Source organism: Danio rerio, chromosome 7, assembly GCF_052040795.2.
Source record: "Danio rerio strain M-AB ecotype USA chromosome 7, GRCz13ab, whole genome shotgun sequence".
NCBI lineage: Eukaryota > Metazoa > Chordata > Actinopteri > Cypriniformes > Danionidae > Danio > Danio rerio.
In genome coordinates, this window is record NC_141027.1 from 59,507,938 (window position 1) to 59,533,557 (window position 25,620).

General features: G+C 33.3%; 1 protein-coding gene and 2 long non-coding RNA genes across 12 annotated transcripts; 2 read left to right on the forward strand and 1 right to left on the reverse strand.

Annotated features, from left to right (window-relative positions):
* The first annotated feature begins 5,565 nt into the window (after nt 1-5,565).
* On the forward strand, nt 5,566-12,777 carry ostc (oligosaccharyltransferase complex subunit). The gene is given in 4 exon segments (NM_200269.2): nt 5,566-5,716; nt 9,034-9,127; nt 12,080-12,277; nt 12,445-12,777. Coding segments are annotated over 4 exon segments (450 nt in total). The 5' UTR covers nt 5,566-5,577; the 3' UTR covers nt 12,464-12,777.
* Nucleotides 12,778-14,245: 1,468 nt separating this feature from the next.
* On the forward strand, nt 14,246-18,813 carry LOC141375155 (uncharacterized). Of its 10 annotated transcripts, none has more exons than XR_015496322.1 (9): nt 14,246-15,045; nt 15,411-15,470; nt 16,205-16,356; nt 16,774-16,825; nt 17,632-17,816; nt 17,902-18,009; nt 18,083-18,142; nt 18,234-18,408; nt 18,505-18,813. It is a non-coding gene; the product is annotated as an uncharacterized LOC141375155 (long non-coding RNA). The 10 variants fall into 10 exon arrangements; XR_015496325.1 differs by having other exon boundaries at nt 14,851-15,045; nt 18,086-18,142; XR_015496329.1 differs by lacking the exon at nt 16,774-16,825 and having other exon boundaries at nt 14,800-15,045; nt 17,714-17,816.
* Nucleotides 18,814-21,456: 2,643 nt separating this feature from the next.
* LOC137496228 (uncharacterized) lies at nt 21,457-24,373 on the reverse strand. Its single transcript, XR_015496332.1, has 3 exons — nt 24,331-24,373; nt 23,440-23,479; nt 21,457-23,341 (listed from the first exon to the last, which is right to left on the reverse strand). It is a non-coding gene; the product is annotated as an uncharacterized LOC137496228 (long non-coding RNA).
* Nucleotides 24,374-25,620: the final 1,247 nt, after the last annotated feature.

Sequence of the window (25,620 nt, forward strand, 5' to 3'; positions counted from 1 at the left end):
TTCAAAACTTGCCTTGCAGTTTTTCCTCCTGGTAAACACAAAGAAAGGTATTTTGAAGATCGTTAGTAATCGGAACAAAGGCAACTTCAACCTCCATTTTATATATATTTTTTTCATTCTATAGAATTCAGAGATTCCTTGCAACTGTTTGATTACCGACATTCTTCAAAATACCCTTCTTTGTGTTCAGCAGGAGGAAGTAAAAGTAGGTTTAAAACAGCAGGAGGGTGAGTAATATTTTTTGGATTAACTTTAACTCAGCAGTGATACTAATGCTCTGCGAACTGCTTGTGCATCATCAGTAATTCTGTTGTGCTCTCTGTCAGTAACATCAGCAGAAACATCACACTGGAGGTCAGTGTTCCATTCAGGCAGGTATCTTTCTTTCCTGAGCTCACAAATGTTATGCAAGATGCAGCAAGCCACAACAATATCAGACATAATATTTATGTCAACATCGTTGCGTTTAAGTAAACACCTCCAGCGTCCTTTAAGTCGGCCAAAGGAATTTTCAACAACCATTCGAGCTGAACTCAGACAGAAGTTGAAGTGAGACTGGTCAGGTGTTAGAATTTGGTGATTCAGGAAGCCCTTCATCAGCCATTTTTTAAGGGGGTATGCCGCATCTCCAATAAGATGTATGGGAACCTCCACTCCATCCACCACTGTAGATTTCTGTAAAAAATATTATAAAATAATTATAGTGGTTGTTTTAAATTAAGCTTGTTTTAGGAAACTTGGAAATATCTTGCATTAAAGTGTTTGGATGTAATGAGTTAAAAAGTAACTTGCTACTGTAATTAGATTACTTCTCTGCTAACAAAAGTCAAGTAAGAGTTTATTGTTACGTTAATTTTATGCAATTTAATTGCAGATGATTATAATATACTTCCCTTAAATTATGTAAATAATTTTGACAGTTCGGTATAAATCAAAACAACTGTATTTGTTATATATGTATTTCTTTAGTATTTGCTTTAAATATATTTTGCAGAATAAATTTCAACTAAAAAAGGTTAGATTCATCAAGATTGATCATGCTTAAGAAAAATTGAAGTTGGAATTTGTTCATAAAATATAGGGTATACATTCAGAGAAACTGTAATTCGTAATTAATTATTTTTTAAAGTAACTTGCCAAACACTGCTGCACAATAATAGTTCTAATAACATTTGTCATAATTGTCCACCAATTCTCACGATTAACTAATGGTATATAGTAAGCATATTAGCTGTTTATTAGAATTTAGAGCACATATTGATAGCACATAATGACATATTTGGTAACACTTTACAATAAGGTTGGATTAACATGCATTAACAATGAAAAACACATCTGTTAAGCATAACTTAATCTTTGTTAATGTTAACTACTCATATTTTAATTTACTGTAGGTTTACATTAGCAAAAATTCAGTACAAAAAAAAATTGTCTTAGGTCAAGTTATCTAATCCATTAACAAATATATGTATGCGTAGAGTGTTCATGTAAATAAACATTACCTAATTAAGTTGTTAATGAAAAGAGGTGCATTAGATTAAGTTCATTTAAGATTATGTAATGCTTAATTTAGTTGTTCACCATTAGTTCATGTTAACTAATACATAAATATATGTTTAGTCAACTTTAATAAAATAAGTAATACTTAATAATATTATAAAAGGTGTACCTCACGAGGAAACAAATACCCATCATGAGCCTCAGCCATTTGGTATATAGGTGAGTTGGCTAGCACTCTTGCATCGTGAGTTCGACCTGGCCAACCCACATACACACCCGTAAAACTGAAAAAATAATAATTATCTCAATATTAATAAAACAAAACATAAATATTATATAAAGATAAACAGCATTTAACAAATGTCCATGTGCGAACAGTTAATTATCAAAGTTAGATAACAATAGCACTGTAAGCATATAGCTTATGTAGTACATTACTGGAACAGGTTTCTGCAATATCAGCATGTCATCTAGAAGGCTTGTGATAAGAAAACAATAAATATTTTGTGTGAAGAAAATGTAAACTAAAAACTGTACTGCTATTTATTAGGCAAATAACAAAATAAAATAACATTTGATCAAATCATGTTTTTATACCACAAATTTGTATAAATTTCACTTTCTTTCAGAGGTTAAGACATTAATCAAACATAAATTAAATCATTAAAATATTTCTTCTACCACAAGTAAAAGCATGTAATTGGGTATAAATACAATATAAACCGCATTGCATTTTAATTAAACAATAAATTAAATACTATATTTTAGCATTAGAAACTCTACTGTGACTTATATGGATTACCCATTAAAGAAACATAAACAATAGTTTTGGCCATCACGAATACTTGGGCAGCTGTGGCACAAATCAGTATGTGTTAAGAACTATATACTTTCTCACATATTTACATTTACTTACCAAAAGTTGTGATCCACAACGGCCTGCAACACTATAGAGTGCCAACCTTTACGGTTGCAGTAGGCAGCCTGGTCCACGTGAGGTTTAAGGATGGGTATGTGGCACCCATCGATGGCACCTGCGCACATCTTGTAGCCTCGGGCAAAAAAGCCATCAATGGTTTTTTGGAGACGCTCTCCTTTGGGCAGGCATATAAAGCGCTCGCAAAGGGTCTTCAGGGCATTTGTTACCTGTGATGGTGAAGTTAAACTGATTAGCTACATTTGTGTTACATTGTTTCATTTTTTACAACGCTCTTTGCTATTTTACAAAGTAAATGAATAGCAAATAACTTTTAGGTGAACAACTTTAAAACTATAAGCTACTCTTGTGAAAATGAATGAGTTTTTAATATAGATAGATAGACAGACAGATAGATAGACAGATAGACAGACAGATAGATAGATAGATAGATAGACAGATAGACAGATAGATAGATAGATAGATAGATAGATAGATAGATAGATAGATAGATAGATAGACAGACAGATAGATAGATAGATAACATTTTATTTGCGTATTAATCACATATATCTAGAGTTCTACTACAAATAAAATTGACGTAGCCTACCTGACGAACAAGCATGCAGACAGTAGAAATTCCAAGGCCAAACAAGCAAGATATGGTCCTGTATTCACTCGGGGTGGCGTACCACCACAACACAACAGCAAGTCTCAGTCGGGGTTCCAGCGGTTTTCGCCAGCCGGTAGTTTTCCGTTTTAGAGATGGACTTAGTAGCTGCAGCACGAACTCGAATGTGTTTCTTGACATGCGAAAATGCTGCATCCACATACCGTCATCAAAGTTATTCAAAATATTCCCCCAAAATACTTTCCCGTGGATCCGCGGAAATGCCCATGTTCGTCGCACAGAACTCTTTGTAGCCAAATATGTAAACATTACGGTCTTTTTAAGCTGCAGGTAGCGCCTCTGCCTTTGGATGCTAGCGTTAACATTTTTTCGTCTATAGTTTAACAATTGTGTTTGTAGTCGTCTGTAACGATGCCTCTGGGACACAAGAAGGTGCATGAATACAAAATTTTGAAAGATAAATGAAATCATCAACAAAAATACAGATCGCATAATCCCCTCCATGTTTGTAAATACAATCCCAGCTGTTTAACTTCGAGGGCAAGTGGTTAATGATGTCACAGAATTTAACGGTATTTTGAAATGCATGTGTGAATGGTGCTTTTCCGGAAAATTTCCGGAACGTCCTCGCCTGTGTGAACAGCGCTTTTTTGAATATACCGGTAAAGTCGTTCCGGAAATTTTCCGGATATTTACCGGTATCACTGTGTGAAAGGGGCTAATGATCATCAGAAAAGAAACACCAGTGACAAATTTTGTTAACTTTGCATTTTACAAAATTTCTGCCGGAAAGTATCCAATCTTGATAATCATGATATACTCACTAAATTAAGATTTTTTTACTATTCCTTAAAAATAAAGGCAGTCACACCAGTGACACCAATTAAACGATTCACATGAAATCATGGTATTTTCTTTTTTTAGATTATAAATCTGAAAATCTGCCGCTCTAGGCAAAGGACGGTCATGCCGCCCTCAACTAACCCTCTCTATTCCGCCGCCCTAGCCGTGTATATAACGGAGGGCGCGGGTGGTAAGGCGCCCGCAGACACCGCGCTCTCTATTAGTCGTGGAAATAACTGAGGGCGCAGGACAGGTGGTGAGGGTAGTGTCGCTGACGCGCCGGCCCTGCACTGTAGGGATAGGTAAACAGTTTGTGGTGCTTGGAATTTTACAGAAATAATTAAAACATATTTATTGTTACATTGACGACTCAATGTTCAAATAACACATTGTTTTATTTCAAAGAATAAGAAGTTGTAAACGTAAAGATTCAGTGTAATATTGTAAGTTTAGGGACAAAAATGCTTCTGTAGAATGATAATGTTTGCCATCCATGATCCAATGATGATTTGATCCTGACCAGAAGATATTTTAAGGCCATGTCACAGTATACATGCAATTAGGAAGATAATAAAAAATAGAAAAATCTATTTAGGCACCACAAGGTGTCACTGCGGTCTATACAAATTTACCCCTCCCCTCTGGCTCGATCGCGATTTCTAACTAAAAACACTCCCACTGAGTCCCACATAAATAATGTGGAAATAAAAAATAAATAACAATCATTAAAAAAAAAGATAAATATATATTTGAAATATATGTGGAAAATAGAAATAAAAAGGGGGGCAAAGCAAATGTGAGTAAAAACGTGTCCTATGCATGAGGTATAACAATTATTTTTGTATATCTTTTTTATTATTAATTGCAGGTACTCATTTTATAAACTTGAGAAAATTCATACATTGAAATCAAAGTCCAAGTCTAGCTAAAGTTTAATATTTAATATTAATAACAACAACTCAATAATATTTCTCAGTGATGGGTTGCGGCTGGAATGATATTCGCTTTGTGGTTGGTGGTTCATTCCACTGTAGTGACCCCTGATTAATAAAGGGACTAAGCTGAAAAGAAAATTATATATATATATATATATATATATATATATATATATATATATATATATATATATATATATATAATTAACATTCGATTAACATTTGATTTAATAATATTAATAAATAGTAGTAGTAGTTTTAATAACTTTTATTGATTTTCACGATTAAAATGAAATTATGAAGAAATCTTTTAAATGCAGGATGAAGAGTATAAAAGTAAGGAAGTTTATTCAAGATACACGTGGATTATTTAATAAAAAATAACATTTAAATTCGCCCATGGATGGGTTACATTTCATCACTGTTCAGCTTAAAAGAGGTCCTTGCACGCCACATCATGCTAGACTCTGGTATTGCAGGATAAGATATTTTGCATCTGCTGATAGGCGCATACTGTGACACTGTACAACATTAAATAATATTTTATTAGTACTGCGAGGGTTAGAGTAAGGGTAGACACTAATAAAATACAAATTTATAAATAACTATCGTTTACTTCCTGCCGCAGCTGTATCCCTACGCTTATAGGAACTTCAAGGCCTCTTCCTGTACACGTCGCTCTACGGCTAGTGTGACGTATGCATAAACCGGGCAAAAGCAGCAGTGCTCAGTTCTGAATTACATGCTAAACCATGGAGACTATCTTCAGCTTACCATTTACTGTATTGGAATGCCCAAATGTCAAACTTAAAAAACCATCGTGGCTGCATATGCCTTCTGCGATGACCGTGTATGCCGTCGTGATTGTTTCATACTTTCTCATCACCGGTGGTAAGAGTCTTGAAATCAATCCAGGCGAAACTAGCCATTAGCTTACGTTAAACTTTAGCATGTTGTCTGTTTGCACACAGCCGCACACTACTAATATTTGCAGCAGAGACTTAAATTGCTGTTTATAACAAGTTATAGAAAATGTTTTATTGGCAATTGATTGTTCGATTTACGTTCTTTGACAGTGCTTGTTAGCATTCATAAATGTGAAATTGTTTGCATATTGCACACTGCAGACAACTCTGTTCTGCCTCTGCTCAAAAATGAATTGGATTGTATTTTATTTTTATTTTGCTGGATCGTTTTTCATGTAAGCTGGTGTCCATCTTTGCAACAGTATACATTAACTCCAACGTAAAATCTCAATATACTTTACAATGTTTTCGTTTCCTAAAATATTCTATAAAACGTTGTCTTTACAAATAAAGTGGTTATGTTTTAAATGTATAGCCTTTACTTAAACTTCAGTTTATTATAGTCCCTCAATACATTTTATTATATTTAAAAGAAAATATGTACAAATTTGTGATGGGTGGACATTTGAGACTCTTTCATGCGTCACACTTTTTGTTGTCAGTGGTGCTTATATCGTCACCTTAGAATTATAAGGTTCTATCTGACATTTGTCAAAATTGAGTTAATGACATTCTTATTAAAAGACAACTTATTTACATTATGGGTTTTTTTAAAAAGTTGTTTACATTTTAAGACTTTTTATTTAAAAAACAAGTGTTACACACATACTGTTTGCTATATGGAATACAAAAACTTTAATATAACTATATATATATATATATATATATATATATATATATATATATATATATATATATATATATATATAAGGGATGTGCGGAGCAGCCGGTATTTGTATCTGTATTTGTATTTGTTGAGGGGGGGAAAGTATTTGTATTTGAGTAAAATTCAAAATGTTGTAAAAATATATATTTTTTCTATTACACTTCTAATTTACGTTATAGTGCAAGTATTGTTTAATTATATAAATTATAATTATAGATATAAATTATATAAATTATAGACATGCAATATTGGTTGTTGTTTTTGAACATGTGACAAGAAACATCATTTAAAAGAAAATAACATAGAAGCCATTACCTCATCCATGGTTAAACCAACAACTAATGAAATACCATTGTGAATATTATGAGTCCCACCACCACCGTTCTTGTTGAAGGACACTGAATAGACAGAATAAAAACAAATAATACTTCAAAGAACTTTTCTTCTTCTTAAAGAACTTCTTTCCAATGCACATAATTCCAAAAACTAAAATTAATTAAATAAAACTATATAAACCCCTGACTGGGAGATCTGGCAGAACAAAAAGTATTCTATATAGTACTAAAAGATACAGCTTTGCTATTGTCATCTGCCTGCCACAAAACAGACACAAAGTTTGTTTGTTTGTTTTTTTTTAATGTTTGAAACTGACTTGCTGGGGCAGAATGTGGCTGTGTTGATGGTTTGGTGCTTGTGGATGATTTAGCTGAACATAGCTGTGCTGATTGAGGGGATTGATGCTTGTGGGGCGTTGGCAGACAGTATCAGGTGAGGATGATTTTAGTGCATGTGATAATACATTACATAGAGGGTTGCGCGATGGCACAGTGAGTAGCGCTGTCGTCTCACAGCAAGAAGGTTAGTGGTTCAAGCCTCGACTGGGTTCTCCCCATGTTGGCATGGGTTTCCTCCAGGTGCCCCGGTTTCCCCCACAGTCCAAACACATGCAATACAGGTGAATTGGGTAAGCTAAATTGTCCCTATTATATGTGTGTGAAAAAGAGTGTATGGATGTTTTCCAGTGCTGGGTAGCAGCTGGAAGGGCATCCACTGCGTAAAACATATGCTGGATAAATTGGTGGTTCATTCCACTGTGGCAACCCCAGATTGATAAAGGGACTAAGCCAAAAAGAAATGAATGAATGATTATGCATAGAAGAAGTTGACAGATGTTTAATATCTCTGCCTCTGCTGATTTCACTTTTGCACACATTACATACAGAATTAATTTGTTTTATCTGCAGCACCACTGACTGTAAAATGCTTCCACACAGAACTTGAAGGTTGTTTTTTTTTTTTTTTTTTTTTTGACTGGTGGAGGACCAAGAAATGGCTCAGCAGCAGTCTCACTCTTTTCTATTTGGGTGCCCAAATGTATTTGATGTGTTTCAAGTTAATTAAAAATGATGGGAAGCTATGCTAAGGTTAACTAGCCTATAGCATATATCTTGCTGTCTGCAAAAGACAGTAACTAATTTAGACGTACCATATAACTCCCATAAGTGCATACTATTCGACACAACTGCAAAAGCATCGTTTTAACCTTTATAAACGAACGTTAACATTACTCTGTCAACCGTCTATTGTCTAAAATACCGCGCTAACAGAGCTAACGTTACGTAAACAGAGAGCACTCGATTGCAAACGTCAAAAATGCAACGTAATAGAATATCCCGATCAAACCACGCTTCAACTACGCTACAAGTTTATAAACTGCCTCTGGAACCCAATTAAAGTACAAAAATCTATTTAACAAAAATAGTGTTGCAGTGAAGTATTTTTTTGCTCAGCTGAGCCTTCTCTGTCTGTTGCTGTGTGGAGAAGCCTGTGCCAGACACCTTTTACCTCCACCCCGCCCTCCGACTCCTGAGCGTCTCACTCTCTCTTTCTCTCACTCACGCGGGCATGCACTGTGGTCTCACGAGGAAACGCTGCTTTTTGATACAATGTTTTTCTTGCTCCCGAATACAAATAATTTTTCAAGTATTTGTTTGGAATAAGTATTCGCAAAGACATGCTATTTGTGTCTTTCCAAATACCGTATTTGGGTTTGGCTCCACCCATAATATATATATATATATATATATATATATATATATATATATATATATATATATATATATATATATATATATATATATATATATATGAGCAATATCACACGAGTAGCAGTGCGGTATGGCTGTATATATATCGGCACTGGTGGGAGGCGTGCGTTGGCATATATACACACACACACACACACACACACACACACACACACACACACACACACACACACACACACACACACATATATATATATATGTGTGTGTGTGTGTGTGTGTGTGTTTTAATTTGATTTTTTTTTAAGTATAAGCATTCTTGTGTGTTTTGCCTTCGATTTACTTCTCTAAGTAAAGAAATGTTTCTGGTTCTATATGTATATAATCTTTTAAACTATGGTATTACATTGTTTCTGAATTTTGGACCATGTAATGTGTACTGCTATATATATATATATCTGCTTTTTTCAGGCATCATATACGATGTGATTGTTGAACCTCCGAGTGTTGGATCAATGACAGATGAACACGGACATCAGCGACCAGTGGCCTTTCTGGCATACAGGTATGTGGCATAAAGTGTTTGTTATGCCTCATTTCCACTAAGTGGCATGGTACAGTATGGTTCAGAATGGTGTACGACAAAGTTGCAATTGATGTCATTCTCGCTTAAAGGTCACATATCGGATCCGAAGCACTTCTTACTAAACAAATGCTTTATATACATTTGTACTTCTGTATAAATGTTAATTACTAATCTTTCTATGAACAGGATTGGATTTTAACTGCAGATGTAGTTGTAGATGTAGATTTAGCAATGATAGTGTGAAATAATGCGCATCCTTACTATTAGGAGCTCAAGTTTGTTATTTCAAATATAGAAGCATGGTGAGGGCATGCAAATAGAGCTCTCTAGAGAAAGTTAACCCACTCATGCTTTTAGATGGCCTACATTGGCTTTCAAAAACTACAACAGGACACACAGAAGAATTTCTTCTTTTTGGCTTTGTGGCTGTTCTTACCAAGCTGATGACAAGGTTTGTTTGCACTCGGGTTGACCATGGCTCGCTAATATATGTATATATTATTACGGTGTAATTTCCCAGCTGCGTATTTAAAAATGCAGCTTCAAGTGTTTTCATTCTTCTGGCTTGTTGCACGCGCTAGTGACATTTCTACATAAACCAATAGTGTTTAGCTGAAAATCTAGCTCAACCTTTTTTTACGGTTTTGTAGTGCTAGTAGGTACCCTTTAGAAGGGGTACCCAAAAGTGGTATGGTTCACTTTTTTGGTATCTTTTGACATTGGAAACTACATAAAAGCATACCAAACCGTACCGTACCATTCAGGGGCGATTCATTTTATATATATAAAGCCTAATATTACATTTATAAGTAGTAATTTAATAGTAATATACTTAAAAATATTTGTTTAATATTCATTCTTCTAAAATTCATCCCGCCACGGCTACATTACAGCTTTTCATTCAAAACATTTTATTTTTTAATAGCGGGTGATAATTGAACCAAAACGTATTAAAAGGTAAGTGAATTATAACAGCGCAAACTTTTCTGTAACTGTAGTAGTGCTGTGCGTCATTTGTTTAACTCTTTAAGGTGACGTGCTGACTGACTGACTGCCTGACTGAGAGGTGTGTGATGCTTGAGACCAGCAAACACGAAATATAGCCGTTTTACTTCAGGACGCATTAATGCTACTCTGTAGGTCTATTGGAGACATAAATATTCCTAGGCAATTTAATAAATATTTGAGACATACTCGTTACATAAATGCACTAAATGGTGCTTCAGCAGAGTGTATTTGAGAGCGCACAAGAAGATCTGCACGCTCTTGAACCAACTTTTATTTGAGGGGGCGTGCAAGAAGTTTTGTGCACAAGCAGAGGAAATCAGCGCGCAAGCAAAGAGATTCACATGCTTATAGGCTATTACATAAATACGATCTCGACGTCTAATACTTCGCTTACAACATTTGTCATTGAAATATTGCCACAGGTAGTTGGTATATCTGTGTAAAAAAAGGCCTGCTGTCACAACTGGAAAAAAAATCCTAGAGGGAACACTGGCTGTTTCTCAATTTGCGTTCTTCAGCGGTCTTGCGTCCTCGTGTTCTCGTACAACGTCATCATCAGCTACCTAAGTTCAGTTCCAATACTTAAGACCGCAAGTACGGAGGACGTGTGAAACTTCCCGGACGCCCTGATGCAGACTTGAGCACCGAACTTGCTCTGGAAGTCCCAGAAGTCATTGCGACTGGAGGTGGGAAGCACAGCATTTTATTTAGATTTATTATTAAAGTTCAGAGATATTACTTATTTACATCAGGAGTTTCCCTAAATGAAACGGTGAAAGTAAACATTAACATAAATATCTTAATAAAGGAATAAACATTAAGGGTTGTTTGTTTGCTGAAATTCGTATTAAAATTTGATTTATTTATATTGTGCAGAGTATATTTATCATGTTTTTATGCAAAGTATATATTTTGAAGAGAGGGAAAACAATAAATCGTTGTATGAAGGCTGTAATGTTTAAATAATTTCCATTTAAAACGCGTAAAGGTCACATGACCATCAGGAAGAACGCAGCATCCCATTTCTCAAAGGACGCGTTCTCTGCCCTCGCACTCTCGTGAGTTCGTTCTTCCGAGGACACCTGGCAAGACCGGTCTCCACAAGAACGCAAGTCTGTTCTCTGCGTTCTTGGAATTGAGAAACGGCCTCTGGCACAGTCATTTGAGTTCTGAATAAGCCAAATAGGCTTAACCCACCATATATATATATATATATATATATATATATATATATATATATATATATATTTGTTTATTTGACTTGATCTACGCAACTTCTTGATGCTTGTGTATCAGCTGTGCTTCATGACCAGGAGAGGAGACTTCAGATTTGATATATGACTTTTCTGCTTCAGATTTTGCATATTAACTCATGTAAATTACAGTTTTGTTAAGTGGTTTAAAGCCATAAAATTATCAGAGAGGTGATGTCATTTTTGGTTTGGGACATTAGTATATGGTATCGCTGCAATGACAGCAAGAAACTGGGGTCACACCTTATTTAGCAATTAATTACAATAATAAATAGCACTTTTACAATGTACATTGTGTCAAAGCAGCTTAACAGAGAAGCAATTATTTTACAGGTAAGGAGGTTTGACTACCAAAAAAAAAAAAAAAAACAACCAATCAAAAAACAACAACATTATAACTTAAACCTTAACTTGAATTTGCAAATGCAAATTGGATACAAACATGCTAAGGGTAATATTCAATATCTTGATATTGCTCTGCAGCATCATTGTTACAAAAATTGGCATCTTGTTACACACTCTAGACTCTGTTTTGTTGGCCAACAAAGATTTTTATCAATATTTTTATTGCAGAACAATTTAACAGTATTTTTAGTGATCCATTCAGCTGGATGAATTTGTGTAATTGTAGTTTTATGAATAACTGAAAGAATTGTGTTCTCTTCTAAAGGGTAAATGGGCAATACATCATGGAGGGATTGGCTTCCAGCTTTCTCTTCACCATGGGAGGCCTTGGCTTCATAATTTTGGACCGCTCCAATGCACCCAATATACCCAAGCTGAATCGTTTTCTCCTGCTCTTTATTGGCTTTGTCAGTGTGTTACTGAGCTTTTTCATGGCTAGAGTCTTCATGAGAATGAAACTGCCGTAAGTCAACCCTGTTTTAGTAGCTTTTACACCATTATCTAAATTTCAAAACTATAATTATTCATATTTTAAGAAGTAGCATTGTTGTTATTTTATAAAAGCATAATCATATTGTGTTTTTACATTAGAACTCTTTTTCTAAAGATCTAAATGTTTTTGTCTTGCAGTGGTTATCTCATGGGTTAAAGCAGCAATATGGCACACCACAGGCAGATGTTTCAGTTTCAGTTCCAAGGACTGCAGTCTCAATGACACTGATAAATCTCTCCCTGTTTTTTTTTGTCCGTGACATACATGCAACGTGCCTATTAAGACTAAGTTACTTGTGTGTTTGAGGCTGGTAAATTTTATGTTGTTGCCCTTAAAATGACTGTTTTGGTCAATTAAAATCCATTTTGTATATCTCCTTATACTGTTTTGTAAACGTCCTGCTCTGTGAAAAGAAAAATTTAAAAGTGACTTTGTGCATTTTTTCTATAATAAACACATGCTTCCCATAAAACTTGATATTAGTTGACTAAAATATTACTTACTAACATTTTGTATATATTTGCTTGAACAGATTTATAATGGCATCTCTTTTAAATTGTGAAATAGATTTAAAATGTCAATATCTGCAAAAAATTCCTTTTTTTTGTGACGGTTCATGTCATAAATTAATATTACAAAGCTTGTATAATTTCCTGTGGGTGTTTAAGTGATTTTCAAATATAATGACTGAAAAGTGGTTGAATGATGTAGTTCAACTATAGTTGATTTTTTTCAGACACATTAAAATTGCACAAATATTAAACTATGTATAACATTTCAACAAAGATAAATACCAAATTTATGTTAACTATTTTTTGTCTTATGATTATTTAATCCAGTTTTGGTAAGATTTTTATCAAAGTTTCATCCAGTTTGGTAACTGACACAATTTATGTAAATTGTAGTAGTGGGAAAAAGATTATCAAGTGTTACAGAAAGGAAACTATTGTAAGGGGTAATAAAGCATCCCTAGCTGCATTATTTTGTAGTTATACAATTTCTGAAGCAGTAGGAGTCAAAATATCCACATGAGCTGTAAACACAAGTCTATTAACTAGAAATTTCAGCACAACTTATTGTGGAAAGTCGCTAACAAACTAGGAACTGACCAGGGGCCTGTTTCTGAAAGGAAATTAAGTAAAAACACTTCAGTATATTGACTTTGAAATGAGGGAAGCTCTGTGTTTACCCTTTCAGATTGGGAGGAATGTCAAACCTAGGATTATGGGGTAAATCAAGCCTGTTTCAATGTAAGAAAAGTATTCATGTTTACTAGGCAAGGCATGTACATTAAATAAAGTTTGGACTTAATTTAGTCTAAATCATGTCATTGTAGTACTAAAAAATATTATTTCAAGTGTCAGTTCCTAAGTAAATTTACAATAGCTGTGCCCTCCAAAGACAAAGTGTAAATAACCTCCGTGAAAGCAGTAGTGTGTTGGGCATGAAGACATAGCTTGTGTCATCAATCATTGATTTGCTCTTCTCACTTTTCCAATCACAAATCACATTAGAAATTATTTTTATTTAAAGTAGATGTTTAAAAAGTGGAATTACCCATAGAGAGTGTTTGGTAAAGATAAGTATTTCGAAATATTAAATTTTAATCTTTTTCTGGTTTTAAACTGACAGAGTGTGTCTGCCTCCTGAATTGTGCTAGGAAGACTGTTCCAGAGTTAAGGTGCCAGATTTGTGAATGTTCTACCACCTACAGTGGTATATTATGTTCTAGGAATAATCAATTGTCCAGGATTAATGAAGTGTATTGGATGTGAGGTGCGGTAATACACCCGGAGCCCCCTCTAAATACTGAAGAGCTAAGCTGTTCAGGGCTGAAACATTCTTAACTTAAATCATATTTGAAGTATATTTTATATTTTTTTTTAATATTTAAAGCAACCTTTATCTTCCTAATGTAAAATTAAAAGTAATAAATTCACATAAAAAAATATTTCACAAACTATGTACATGTGCAGTTGGGGTGTCCAAACTAAATCCTGGAGGTCAGGTGTCCTACAATTTAAGCTCCAACGTGTCTCAACACACCTGCATAGATGTTTCTAGAAAGCCTAGTAAGAGCTTGAATAGCTAGTCCAGGTGTGCCTGATTGGGTTGGAACGAAACTTCGCAGGACACCGCCCCTCATTAATTCCCCAGGGCCCTAAGCGGCTGCTTTCCTCACTTATTGGTTAAGTCCACCCCTGATAATACCAAATCATGTCATTCACACCTAGAAAACTATGGAGACTCGTACTTTGTCCAGCGTAGTTGTTGACTGGTCAGCAGGGTGCAGGAATTATATTTCCCTAAAACTGGCATTGGGCTAAAGTTGGTTTTGTATTTGCGTACTTAACTTTCTACTTGATAATATAATTTCAGAAAAGTATTGTTTACAAATTCTTAATATTGAAATAATATAATCAGCCAATGACTTTAAAATACAACATTGTTCACACAGTCACAGTTGAATTGAACAGTCACAGTTTAGCGTCATATTTAGACGTGCAGGGATTCCCTATAGAATCTGTGCCTGAGCCTGAGGCGTCATAGGGAGACGCTGGAGGCTCGTATAATTACCAATAGATGTCAACAAACTTTTTAAAACCTGATTTACGCCTATTATCACAGTTTTCTTATTTTAAAAATATGTAATTTTTATTTTGTTCATGAAAAGCGTCTGTAAACGGGGTCGAAACTACTGTATGAATAAACTTCGGCCCACGTGACATCCCTTCACGGTGAGTTTAACGCCGCTCTGCTATTGGTCAAACTGCATCAGCGGTGAGTTCTCAGATGAGTTCAACTGTCAACATTAAATATTACGTTAATGCTGCATAATATATTTTTATTGGAGATTAGTTGGTGTTTATAAATATGTTATCATTTACTTTATATTTAATGAGTGAAAATATATTCGGTTGTCCAGTTTAGGGTAACTATGCCTAATAAAACTTTGATTCATTCATATTATTTATTATTTTTTTACTTTAAAAAAATATTAAATTTCAAGTACTTAGTTTAAAAATGTTTTCGGCTGATATTTTTCATTTTAAATTATTTATTAAAGTTGGGGTCATTGTATGTGGCGATCTATTTTTTACAGTCTATGCTCGCTATCCCAAGGTTCATTGCGATCCCAAGGTTCACTGCGGTTTTCCACAAGGTAAGTAAAAAGTAAACAAATAAACACGATTTGTTGATAAAGCATGTACTGTAAACTAGCGACGTTATCTAATTACATCAAGTTCATTTATTAAAAACATATTTTTCTTACATATAACGTTGGTCATGCATTAGAACAATATATACATTTTAAGATAAGGAACAGTGTAACCAGATTGTTTTCCACAATAGAATTCGTGCAAAATCTATATATAATATGCAATATGCAACTCTAATAATACAAATGTATTCGTAATTGTTTTAATATTAAAGAACATCAAGTGTTTCCAAAGGTTTATTGTAAAAACAATTATTTTCCATGCCTTTAAAGGAAAAAGGCAGAAATTTTGCCCGTCTGAGCACATTTTATTCATTGTACAACACAAAACTAAACAAAAAAATAGCTTAATCTACCACACACACACACACACACACACACACACACACACACACACATATATATATATATATATATATATATATATATATATATATATATATATATATATATATATATATATATATACAGGTGTACATTATAAGGTGTTCACTGTTCAGATATGAATATTTTTTCTTTGCTCTTTTCAGGTTCTTTAGATTTCTTTAAAAATCCAATTTTGTTTTCTAATAAGCAAAAAGTAAAATCACTTTACCCATGTTTATATGTTAAATTGCACTTGTCTCTATCTCTGTTAACACATTTATATTTGTTTGATTAATTCTTGTGTCTTTCAGCCTGTTTCTGCCTATCACCATGAGTGATTCCTCAATACTCAGATTTATCATCAAGATCTCAATTATAAGCTCAAGTTTTGATGACAACTTGGTGATCTGCAGAAAGCACCACCATGTAAGGAAGGCCAAGACCACTCTGGAATCAGTCAAGGGTTAGTGAAGTTTTTCATTCCATGTATATTAAATATCTACATTGTTTAGGCATATGTGATTGTATGAGATAAAATGCATTTATTCTTTCACTACTATTGTAATAACAGAAAGAAACGCATTAGTTTTACTATTACTATTGTTTATGACAAACATTAAAAAACTACAGCATAAGCTCACAAAATATTGTGGCCTAACTGTTTAAAACTAATTGTTCTGGGTGTTGGTAGTGGCCAACCATTTTTTTTCTTTTTCAGAAAGTATTTTGTTTTGTCTGATTTTATGACACCTTATAGGCCATCAACTGCCCACATTGGGGTTTAGGAAATTAGAACTGCTTATGCTGCTTGTCTACTAGTCTTAGGATAAGTTAGAAATGTTATAAATGTACATTTTTTTGTTGTTTTTATCTGGTACAGCTCATAGGAACTCCAATCTTCCCAACTGTGAGAGGGCCTTGCTCCAGTGACTGTCAGTGTGTACTTCATTGTTTCCATTAGTCCCTGTATCTGTAGACCTAGGTGACAGTGGGCTAGAGTAAAATTTTGGTTTTATTTAAACTAAGGCATACTGATGGCCTTTTTATCTCAGATTTGGTCATGCAAGTATTAATATATCCTAAAGTATTTTTATATTCTTTCCATTGGTGGAAAAGATGTTGGTATAATTATTTTTAATGGACTGCTAAGATCTCAGCAGACATTTTTCTGAGATATTCTTGAGTGGGAGTCTGTGCAATACAAGGTGGATAGTATTTGCAAGGAAGAGCTTGATCTGTTCTGCTTCCACACTAGATATACTGCCAATTTAAGTAGATATGAACCATAAGCATAACCATTTCAAGAATGCACGAGGTACTTTAAACTGTATATGTTGAAACTAAATTAACAAGAAAACAGCTCTGTGATGTTCACCTAGTAAAATTAGATTAGAAGATATAAACTGTTATGCACTTGTTCTGTACTGTTTCATTCCTTTTTCAAACACTGGCATTTTTGAAGGTTTATTTACAGCTAAGGATTAAGAATTGACAGGAAGATTTGTGGACTACATCAACTATTGACACTACCTCCAAAGAGTTGCAAAAAGCTGCCCAAAGTTTCAGCACCATCTTTAAGCCCATGATTTTAGTGTGTTTCATGCCTAATCACATGAGTTTATATCTGAGATAGATGAACTATGTAATTGTCTTAAACTGATCTACAAGTAAATGCCAAAACTTATTGGTTTACTTATTTATTTATTTGTTTGTTTGTTTGTTTGTATATGTTAACCAGGTGAAATGGAGTGAGGCATACCAGGATATGCCTGGTTTTACTTTTGGGAAGGAGGTTGAACAGTGCAATATTTCTTCTATAGGATTGCAGTGACCAGACATGCTACTGTAACTCTCATGGTCATGTGCTGGAATTAGCAGATATTCAACAATTTGGCCATCTCGCTGACCTGTTGATATCAGAAGGTAACGATATCCAGTTGAATTTGTTTTAGTTGTTCAGTAACCTATTTAAATAGTATTGTGATTTTTTGATTGCTTATCATTGTAGACCGCAACAGCTCTGCAAAGCAAGTTGCAAAACAGAATCCATGAAACTGGCAGTGACTGGAAACCAATTGGAAGACTTTGGTCTGTGATGTAGAGGAGTGGGCAGAGGGTGAGGAAATTCTTATTAATATTACATGTAGTCATAAAAAATTGTGTTACTATTACTGTCATTTTTTTTTCAGTAGCAGAAGCAAAGACAACAAAAAGAAGAAGTGATGTGGATGTCTTCGTCATATTGCATGGTATGTACACTAGACTTCTGTCAGTGTTGATTCTTTAAAAGTTGACGTATAATCCTTGTTATACAACTTTCTTTTCATAAATATATTTCAGACTCTGCTGACCCAGCAACAAAGAGGAGGGTGTTCAACATCATCCTGCTAGTCAGGATTCTTCAGGAGAAGCAGTGGATTCTTGTGGCAGAGATGGCCAACCACTATAAATACCTTTCAACTCATCCTGGTTCTTTCAAATAACTTTCCTGCTTGTTTGCTACTGAAATGTACTGGTATGTATTTGTATTTTTTGGCACAGACATAAGCATAAGGTTACCCAGTCCAAAGGATATTAATATATTTTTATGTTGTTGTGTTCTTCTTTTAAGATTCGACATGTGGCCTTAACGAAGAGGGGTTAAAAGGTCTATGGATCATCATTCTCAGAAAGCAACAAAATAACTGAGAAATAAACAACAATACGATGGTGCAATCTAGAGACCTGCAAGGTACCTGCAAGTTTTGGCTGGAGCAGAGAACATAGATTTTTTTTAAATAAAGCTCCAGCTGATGAGTATGACATTGACTGTGGATTTTCTTTTACTGTAATCCAGAAGAGGATGACCTTAACCCTGAATCTAAAGCATGTAATAAAATCTGTAAAAAATTAAATAAAATTGTCATCATCTATAACCAAATTGTCTTTTTTTTTTAAATACATAGATATGTACAGTATTTAAGCATTCATCTAAAATCAATCAGTGTTGTAAATTAAGACCATTATTGTATGCCTAACTGCTTACAACATATAACGATTTAAGGAACTCTATATTAAAATGAAATTATTACATTAAGTGACATTAAGAGCTTTTAAAATATTAATTTTATGATACATTTTTATGATAAATTTAATTTTTGCATATACTTGGGCAAAAAATGTACATTATTATGGTCAACTGCTCAGATACCTCCAGTCAATATGTGGCTGAGTCAGGCAACCACACTTCTACCTCTGGAAAAATTAACCTATGATTTACATCAAAGATCTGATGGATCTATTTGGTCCTCATAGATTTTTCTTAAAAAAAAAAAAAAAATTTATCTCCTTTTATTTTTGTCCTTACTTTGAAACATTTGTATTAATTTGTTAGAATGTCTAACAAAAAACTGCTGCACTTGTTGTGAGATAACAGTGCGACTGTTGTTATTCTGAAAATAAAAATTAACTTTGTATAATGTTTTATTGAATGCAAGATAAAAAATAAAATATTTTCCAAGAGATGGATTGCGGCTGGAAGAGCATCTGCTGCATAAAAACATGCTGGAAAAGTTGGCGGTTCATAGCACTGTGGCGACCCCTGGTTAATAAAGGTACTAAGCCAAAAAGAAAATGAATGAATGAAAATAAAATATGTATTGAAATATGTATTTTTGGTAGACATAGAACTACACAGTAACTTATAAATACAGCACAGAACTATTTTACTTCTAGTTTAGATAATTTAAATGTTTGCATTTTTATTTTGTTGGTTAATGGCTATGTATTTTTAATCATTTGGAGGTTTGAACTATTCGCAGCATTTGAAAGGATATCTTTTCATCATTGTTACCTCATTTCTCAATATTTTCATGATTCTTACAATGCAGCAAATCTTACAACCATTTGATCATAAAGAAAATAATTAACAAATTAACCCACATGCAGGACAAAGACATTATGTGGAATCATTATTAAACACAAGTTCATCCATTGTCATCAAAACATACTGTTACACAAACAGTTTAAGATTTAGAAAGTAAAAATAATCAGATAAAGAGTGGTTTTTAAACAAATACATGTCTTTAAAAAAGTTTTATTTATAAACATTTACATATTTTAAAAGAGCTTTTATCCATATTTCAAATAAAGTAAAAACAATTAAATATCACATGATGACCATTAATGAAACACACTTACAGAATTACATCCACACATATTATTCTGAACTCATAACATTTGTGATGAACATAGATCACTATTGCTAATAACTTGTAATTAAAGAGGATACTAATGTTTAGCTTATTTTTACAGCTTTTTTTTTTTTTTACCACAACTGTACATGTGACAATACAATTTCTTGTCCATGTTGAAGATAATACATCTACATAGGTTAACTGCCCTTTTACTCAAAGGGGATGAGTAGAGCCCCGTAGAAAAGGAAAAAGTATTCACATTTCAAACGAGAAATGAGTGAGAGAATATCAGCAAGACTATTACCTATGCTATGTTCAATAAATAATGTTGGATATAATAGTCTGATATATACTGATCAAGTCAATAAAAGCTGTTTAAAAAATACTCATTGTAAAATAACAAATTTATGCCTGGCTTTCATATATGTCATAAATATATGCACAATGACCTTATTCAGATAGGCTTTAGTTCATTAAAATTTGTATCTGTTCCATTTTATTACAAAAAGGCTTTAAACTACATTACCCACAATCCTTTGTCGCTGTATAGATGGGAGGGGAAAGACATGGCGCTACAAATTGTAGTTCCTTGAAAGGTGTAGTTAGGGTTAAGTTTAGGGTTACGATCTTGGTTAATCGTTAACTATTTAAAACACAGCGATAACTCATTGATAAAGGACACTGTTAGTAAAGTGGCAAAGTTAGCAAAACATAGTTAGCAACACGAAGGATCTTTTAATTTGGCTTTGAAGTTATAGTCCAATCACAACGTCGCAATCTACGTCACACTTTGTCTCTATTTGGTAATCTTCCGGCTGAAGGTTGATTATAACCTTATAATATAACTTAAATATCAAAATGTGTATTAATATTACATGTTATTTATTGTCTTATTAAAAATACAAATGTATATTTACCGTGAGATTACTTTGTGGGGGTAACCTGATGTGCAAAATGATCATAGTAAAACCAGATCATAGGCAGTATACTTAATTTGAAACGAATAATAAAATAAAAAAGCTTCATGTTTGAAAACATTTCAAGCATTTGCTGTAACTAAACCCTGCATCATGTAGGTATACAAATATAAATATATGTCAAACTTAAATGACAAATATAGTGCCCATTAAATAGTATAAATAGTAGTTCATTGTAAATGAGTATGCAAATAAACACAATACATTTTTAATGAAACATTTATAATTTATTTATAATGCCACAAATAAAAATAAATAATAAAAATCACACAAAAATGCAAAAATATATATTTTAACCAAAAATATATATTTTATAAGTTTTTAATGCAATAATATATTACCATATATATATAAATGATTAAAAACAATTATAATTGAAGGAAATGTATATTTTGTATTATTATTATTATATTTATTTTGTGATATTTATTCATGTCATACATCTGGTATGTCAAGCTCAAGTAAAACTGCACTGCAAAAAAACTTTTCAAATGATGCCTTTGGAAATGCCATCATAATAAACAGCTTTCACAACAACAAGAAGTCAAGTTCATGACAAATGCAAATTATGTTTATAATAACAACTTTCTGAACTTAAACATCAAAAGTAGAATAAGTTCAAAACATATTCAAGTATTTACTGAAGAATAGCAAAAACTATTTTTACAAAACACTGAGAACCAAAGTGTGCTTGGTGAGTCCAGGTGTTTATGCTGACTAGACTGTCATATTGCAATCCGGTCAGCATGAGGAGACTTGGGCGTAAAGTGTCAGCAATTCCTGGAGGGCTCCCATGTGTTATTCCAGGTTTTGCCACTGTAAAGTATTAGAAGTGCACAACATCATTACTGAACAAAGAATGAGCGTTAGGTTTCATTTAGAAAGTTCAGTGATATTTATTTATATATGTAAAGTGTCATTAAACCTGGCACTCTTGAATTAACTGTATAATAGGTTAAACATTTCCAGCATGTTTCCATTTATTCCAAGCAGATCTGTCAGTTCTACAAACTCAGAGATCAGGATAGTGACTGCACTTCTCATTATGAACACCCTTATCCTTCTCATACATTTTTATCACCACTGATGTCCACTGTTGTAGTTTTCATTGAAGGGAATGCTGACACAAATTCCAGCATGATTTTTTAAATAGCAGAATATGGGTATTATTGGGCCAAAACCTTAAAAAATATAAGATGCAAGATTTGAATCTTGATGAACATATTGTTAATTCACGTCTTGCAATTTAAAACACATCTCATGTTTGACTCATCAATTATATGAAAACTACAACAGCATACTGTGCTTCATCCTAAAATATTTCTAAATTATAACAAGCTTATTGCTTTACATGGCTAAACATTTATTTTATGCCTGCATGATTCACTGCTATTACTGTAACCCATTACACTCTTAACCCAAACTAGTTGACTTTATTAGAAAACTGCATAGAAACATGTTGCCTTAAATCCTTTATGTTTTTACACAAGGTGAAACTAAACAGCCCACTTTAAATTAACCTAGAACCTTTACAATCTTCTTGAACTTACAGTAATATTTTAATTCAAGTATGGCTGTAAAGTTGTACCTTGTATAAAATGTAATGGGTTTAAGCCACTGGGTTTCTATACAATTTTCTAGTAAAGTCAACTAGATTGGGTTAAAGGAACAGTTCACTATTTACTCTCCTTTAAGTGGTTGTAAACCTTTTTTAAAAACTTCCAAGTTACTTTGTGTTGAACATGAAGGAAGTTTTTTGAAGAAAGCTGGAAAGCTGAAAACATTGACATACATAGTAGGAAAAAACAAATACTATGGAAGTTAATGTTTGCAGGTTTTCATCTTTCTTTAAAATATAATTTTTTTGTGTTTAACTGAAGTAAGCAAGTCAGACATATTTGGAACAAGTGAAGGATGAGTCAATAATGACAGAATTTTCATTTTTGGGTGAATCTCTTTAAGAGTATACTGAAAGAAATGTCCTACTCAATGAAGCTAACTTCAGCTGCATGTGTAGCCCCATGAGTACTTATCTAGAAATCAAAACAATGATCACGTCAGTCCCATTTTAGGCCATTTATATCATATTGGCCACAGAATGGACAACTTAGTGTTGCAATAAAATAAAAAAATTAATAAAACTATGACTTATCACACAATACAAGACAAACAGTGAATTTTCAGCTCTGCCTTTGCTGTAAACAAGATGAGGTTCCAGCTTCAACACTGATCTGAGTGGGGCAGTTGTGCAGCTCTGTGAGGTTGTGACTGTTTAGCTGCAGTGCTGTGAAGAGTTCTTTATTAAAAGAAAGTACATTCTTTTAAAATCTGTACATAATAACAAAGAAAATACAATGATTTTAAATAATGATTAATTCTGAACAAAAACATTACCCTTAGTCAAGATGAATTCATATGTCAAAAGTTTCTGCATCTGAAATGAATAAAAACAGATGTGACATTAGTTAAACTCACTAAACTACTAGATACATCAGTACTGCATTAAGCAGTTGTAAAGTAATGTAAGTGTAGTCCAAAATGAGCCTTAATCTGTTTAAGATAATGATTTAAAAAAACGTTGCTTGTGTTAAAAACAATCCAGCCACTTGTAAAACATTTGATCAATGGTACATTTCTGAGAAGGTGCAAGGTAATCCTTGAGTTTTACCATTACCATCCTGACTGACATAATATTTGAAAAGAAGACAGCTTGTTGTGCCTCTTTACCACAATTTAGAGATGATAGATTCTTTATTTTATTAAATAAATTGGTAAAGGCCAAATTGTACTGGTAATAGTGTAAGATATTCATTGTGTGACATACATCAGCTTAAGTTATACTTGAGCTTTTGTTATGCTTATATATATATATATATATATATATATATATATATATATATATATATATATATATATATATGTGTGTGTGTGTGTGTGTGTGTGTGTGTGTGTGTGTTTTAAGGCATGGAAAATAATTGTTTTTACAATAAACCTTTGGAAACACTTGATGTTCTTTAATATTGAAACAATTACGAATACATTTGTATTATTAGAGTTGCATATTGCATATTATATATAGATTTTGCACGAATTCTATTGTGAAAAACAACAATCTGGTTACACTGTTCCTTATCTTAAAATGTATATTGTTCTAATGCATGACCAACGTTATATGTAAGAAAAATATGTTTTTAATAAATGAACTTGATGTAATTAGATAACGTCGCTAGTTTACAGTACATGCTTTATCAACAAATCGTGTTTATTTGTTTACTTTTTACTTACCTTGTGGAAAACCGCAGTGAACCTTGGGATCGCAATGAACCTTGGGATAGCGAGCATAGACTGTAAAAAATAGATCGCCACATACAATGACCCCAACTTTAATAAATAATTTAAAATGAAAAATATCAGCTGAAAACATTTTTAAACTTAGTACTTGAAATTTAATATTTTTTAAAAGTAAAATAATAAAGTAAATAATAAATAATATGAATGAATCAAAGTTTTATTAGGCATAGTTACCCTAAACTGGACAACCGAATATATTTTCACTCATTAAATATAAAGTAAATGATAACATATTTATAAACACCAACTAATCTCCAATAAAAATATATTATGCAGCATTAACGTAATATTTAATGTTGACAGTTGAACTCATCTGAGAACTCACCGCTGATGCAGTTTGACCAATAGCAGAGCGGCGTTAAACTCACCGTGAAGGGATGTCACGTGGGCCGAAGTTTATTCATACAGTAGTTTCGACCCCGTTTACAGACGCTTTTCATGAACAAAATAAAAATTACATATTTTTAAAATAAGAAAACTAAGATAACAAGGCGTAAATCAGGTTTTAAAAATTGCGTTGACATCTATTGGTAATTATACGAGCCTCCAGCGTCTCCATATGACGCCTCAGGCTCAGGCACAGATTCTATAGGGAATCCCTGCACGTCTAAATATGACGCTAAAGGGGTACCCTGTGCGTCAATAACTGACGCCGAGGGTTCCTGACCAAGCGTCAGTATGTGACGAGTTGGGAGTGAGAATGTGTTGTGTCAAATGTTAGTTATTAGAAAGCAAAGGACGTTAAATCATATTTGTTGAGCTACTGTATGACAAACTGCAGAATTGCTGGAAGTTTAAAGATAGTTTATAGTATAATAACATTATTTTGGTTTTATTTTGCTCTAAAACACGTATATGTGGGATCTTGACATTATATTTCAAAGGTAAATTAACATTAACATTAATTAACATTAAATTGACGTAAATTTAAGAGAAGTGTTGCAGATGAGCAAGTTACAACATTAAACAAACATCTGCGTGAGTGATCTGTTTGTGCTGATGTAGAATTCACTGTTGTCAACACTGTTTACATTAGGTACATGTAATTAGAGCTGAAGATCTTTGCCCGAACGTGGGTTCGGGCCTGATTTCTATCATTTTAGATAGGATCGGGCTGGGCTTGGGCTTGCGCAGTAAATGAACAGTCATGTAATGCATTTCGATTAGCACGAGAAAGTAATCAAATCATTTGTTACAACATTGAAATCCATCCCTGGAAAGGTG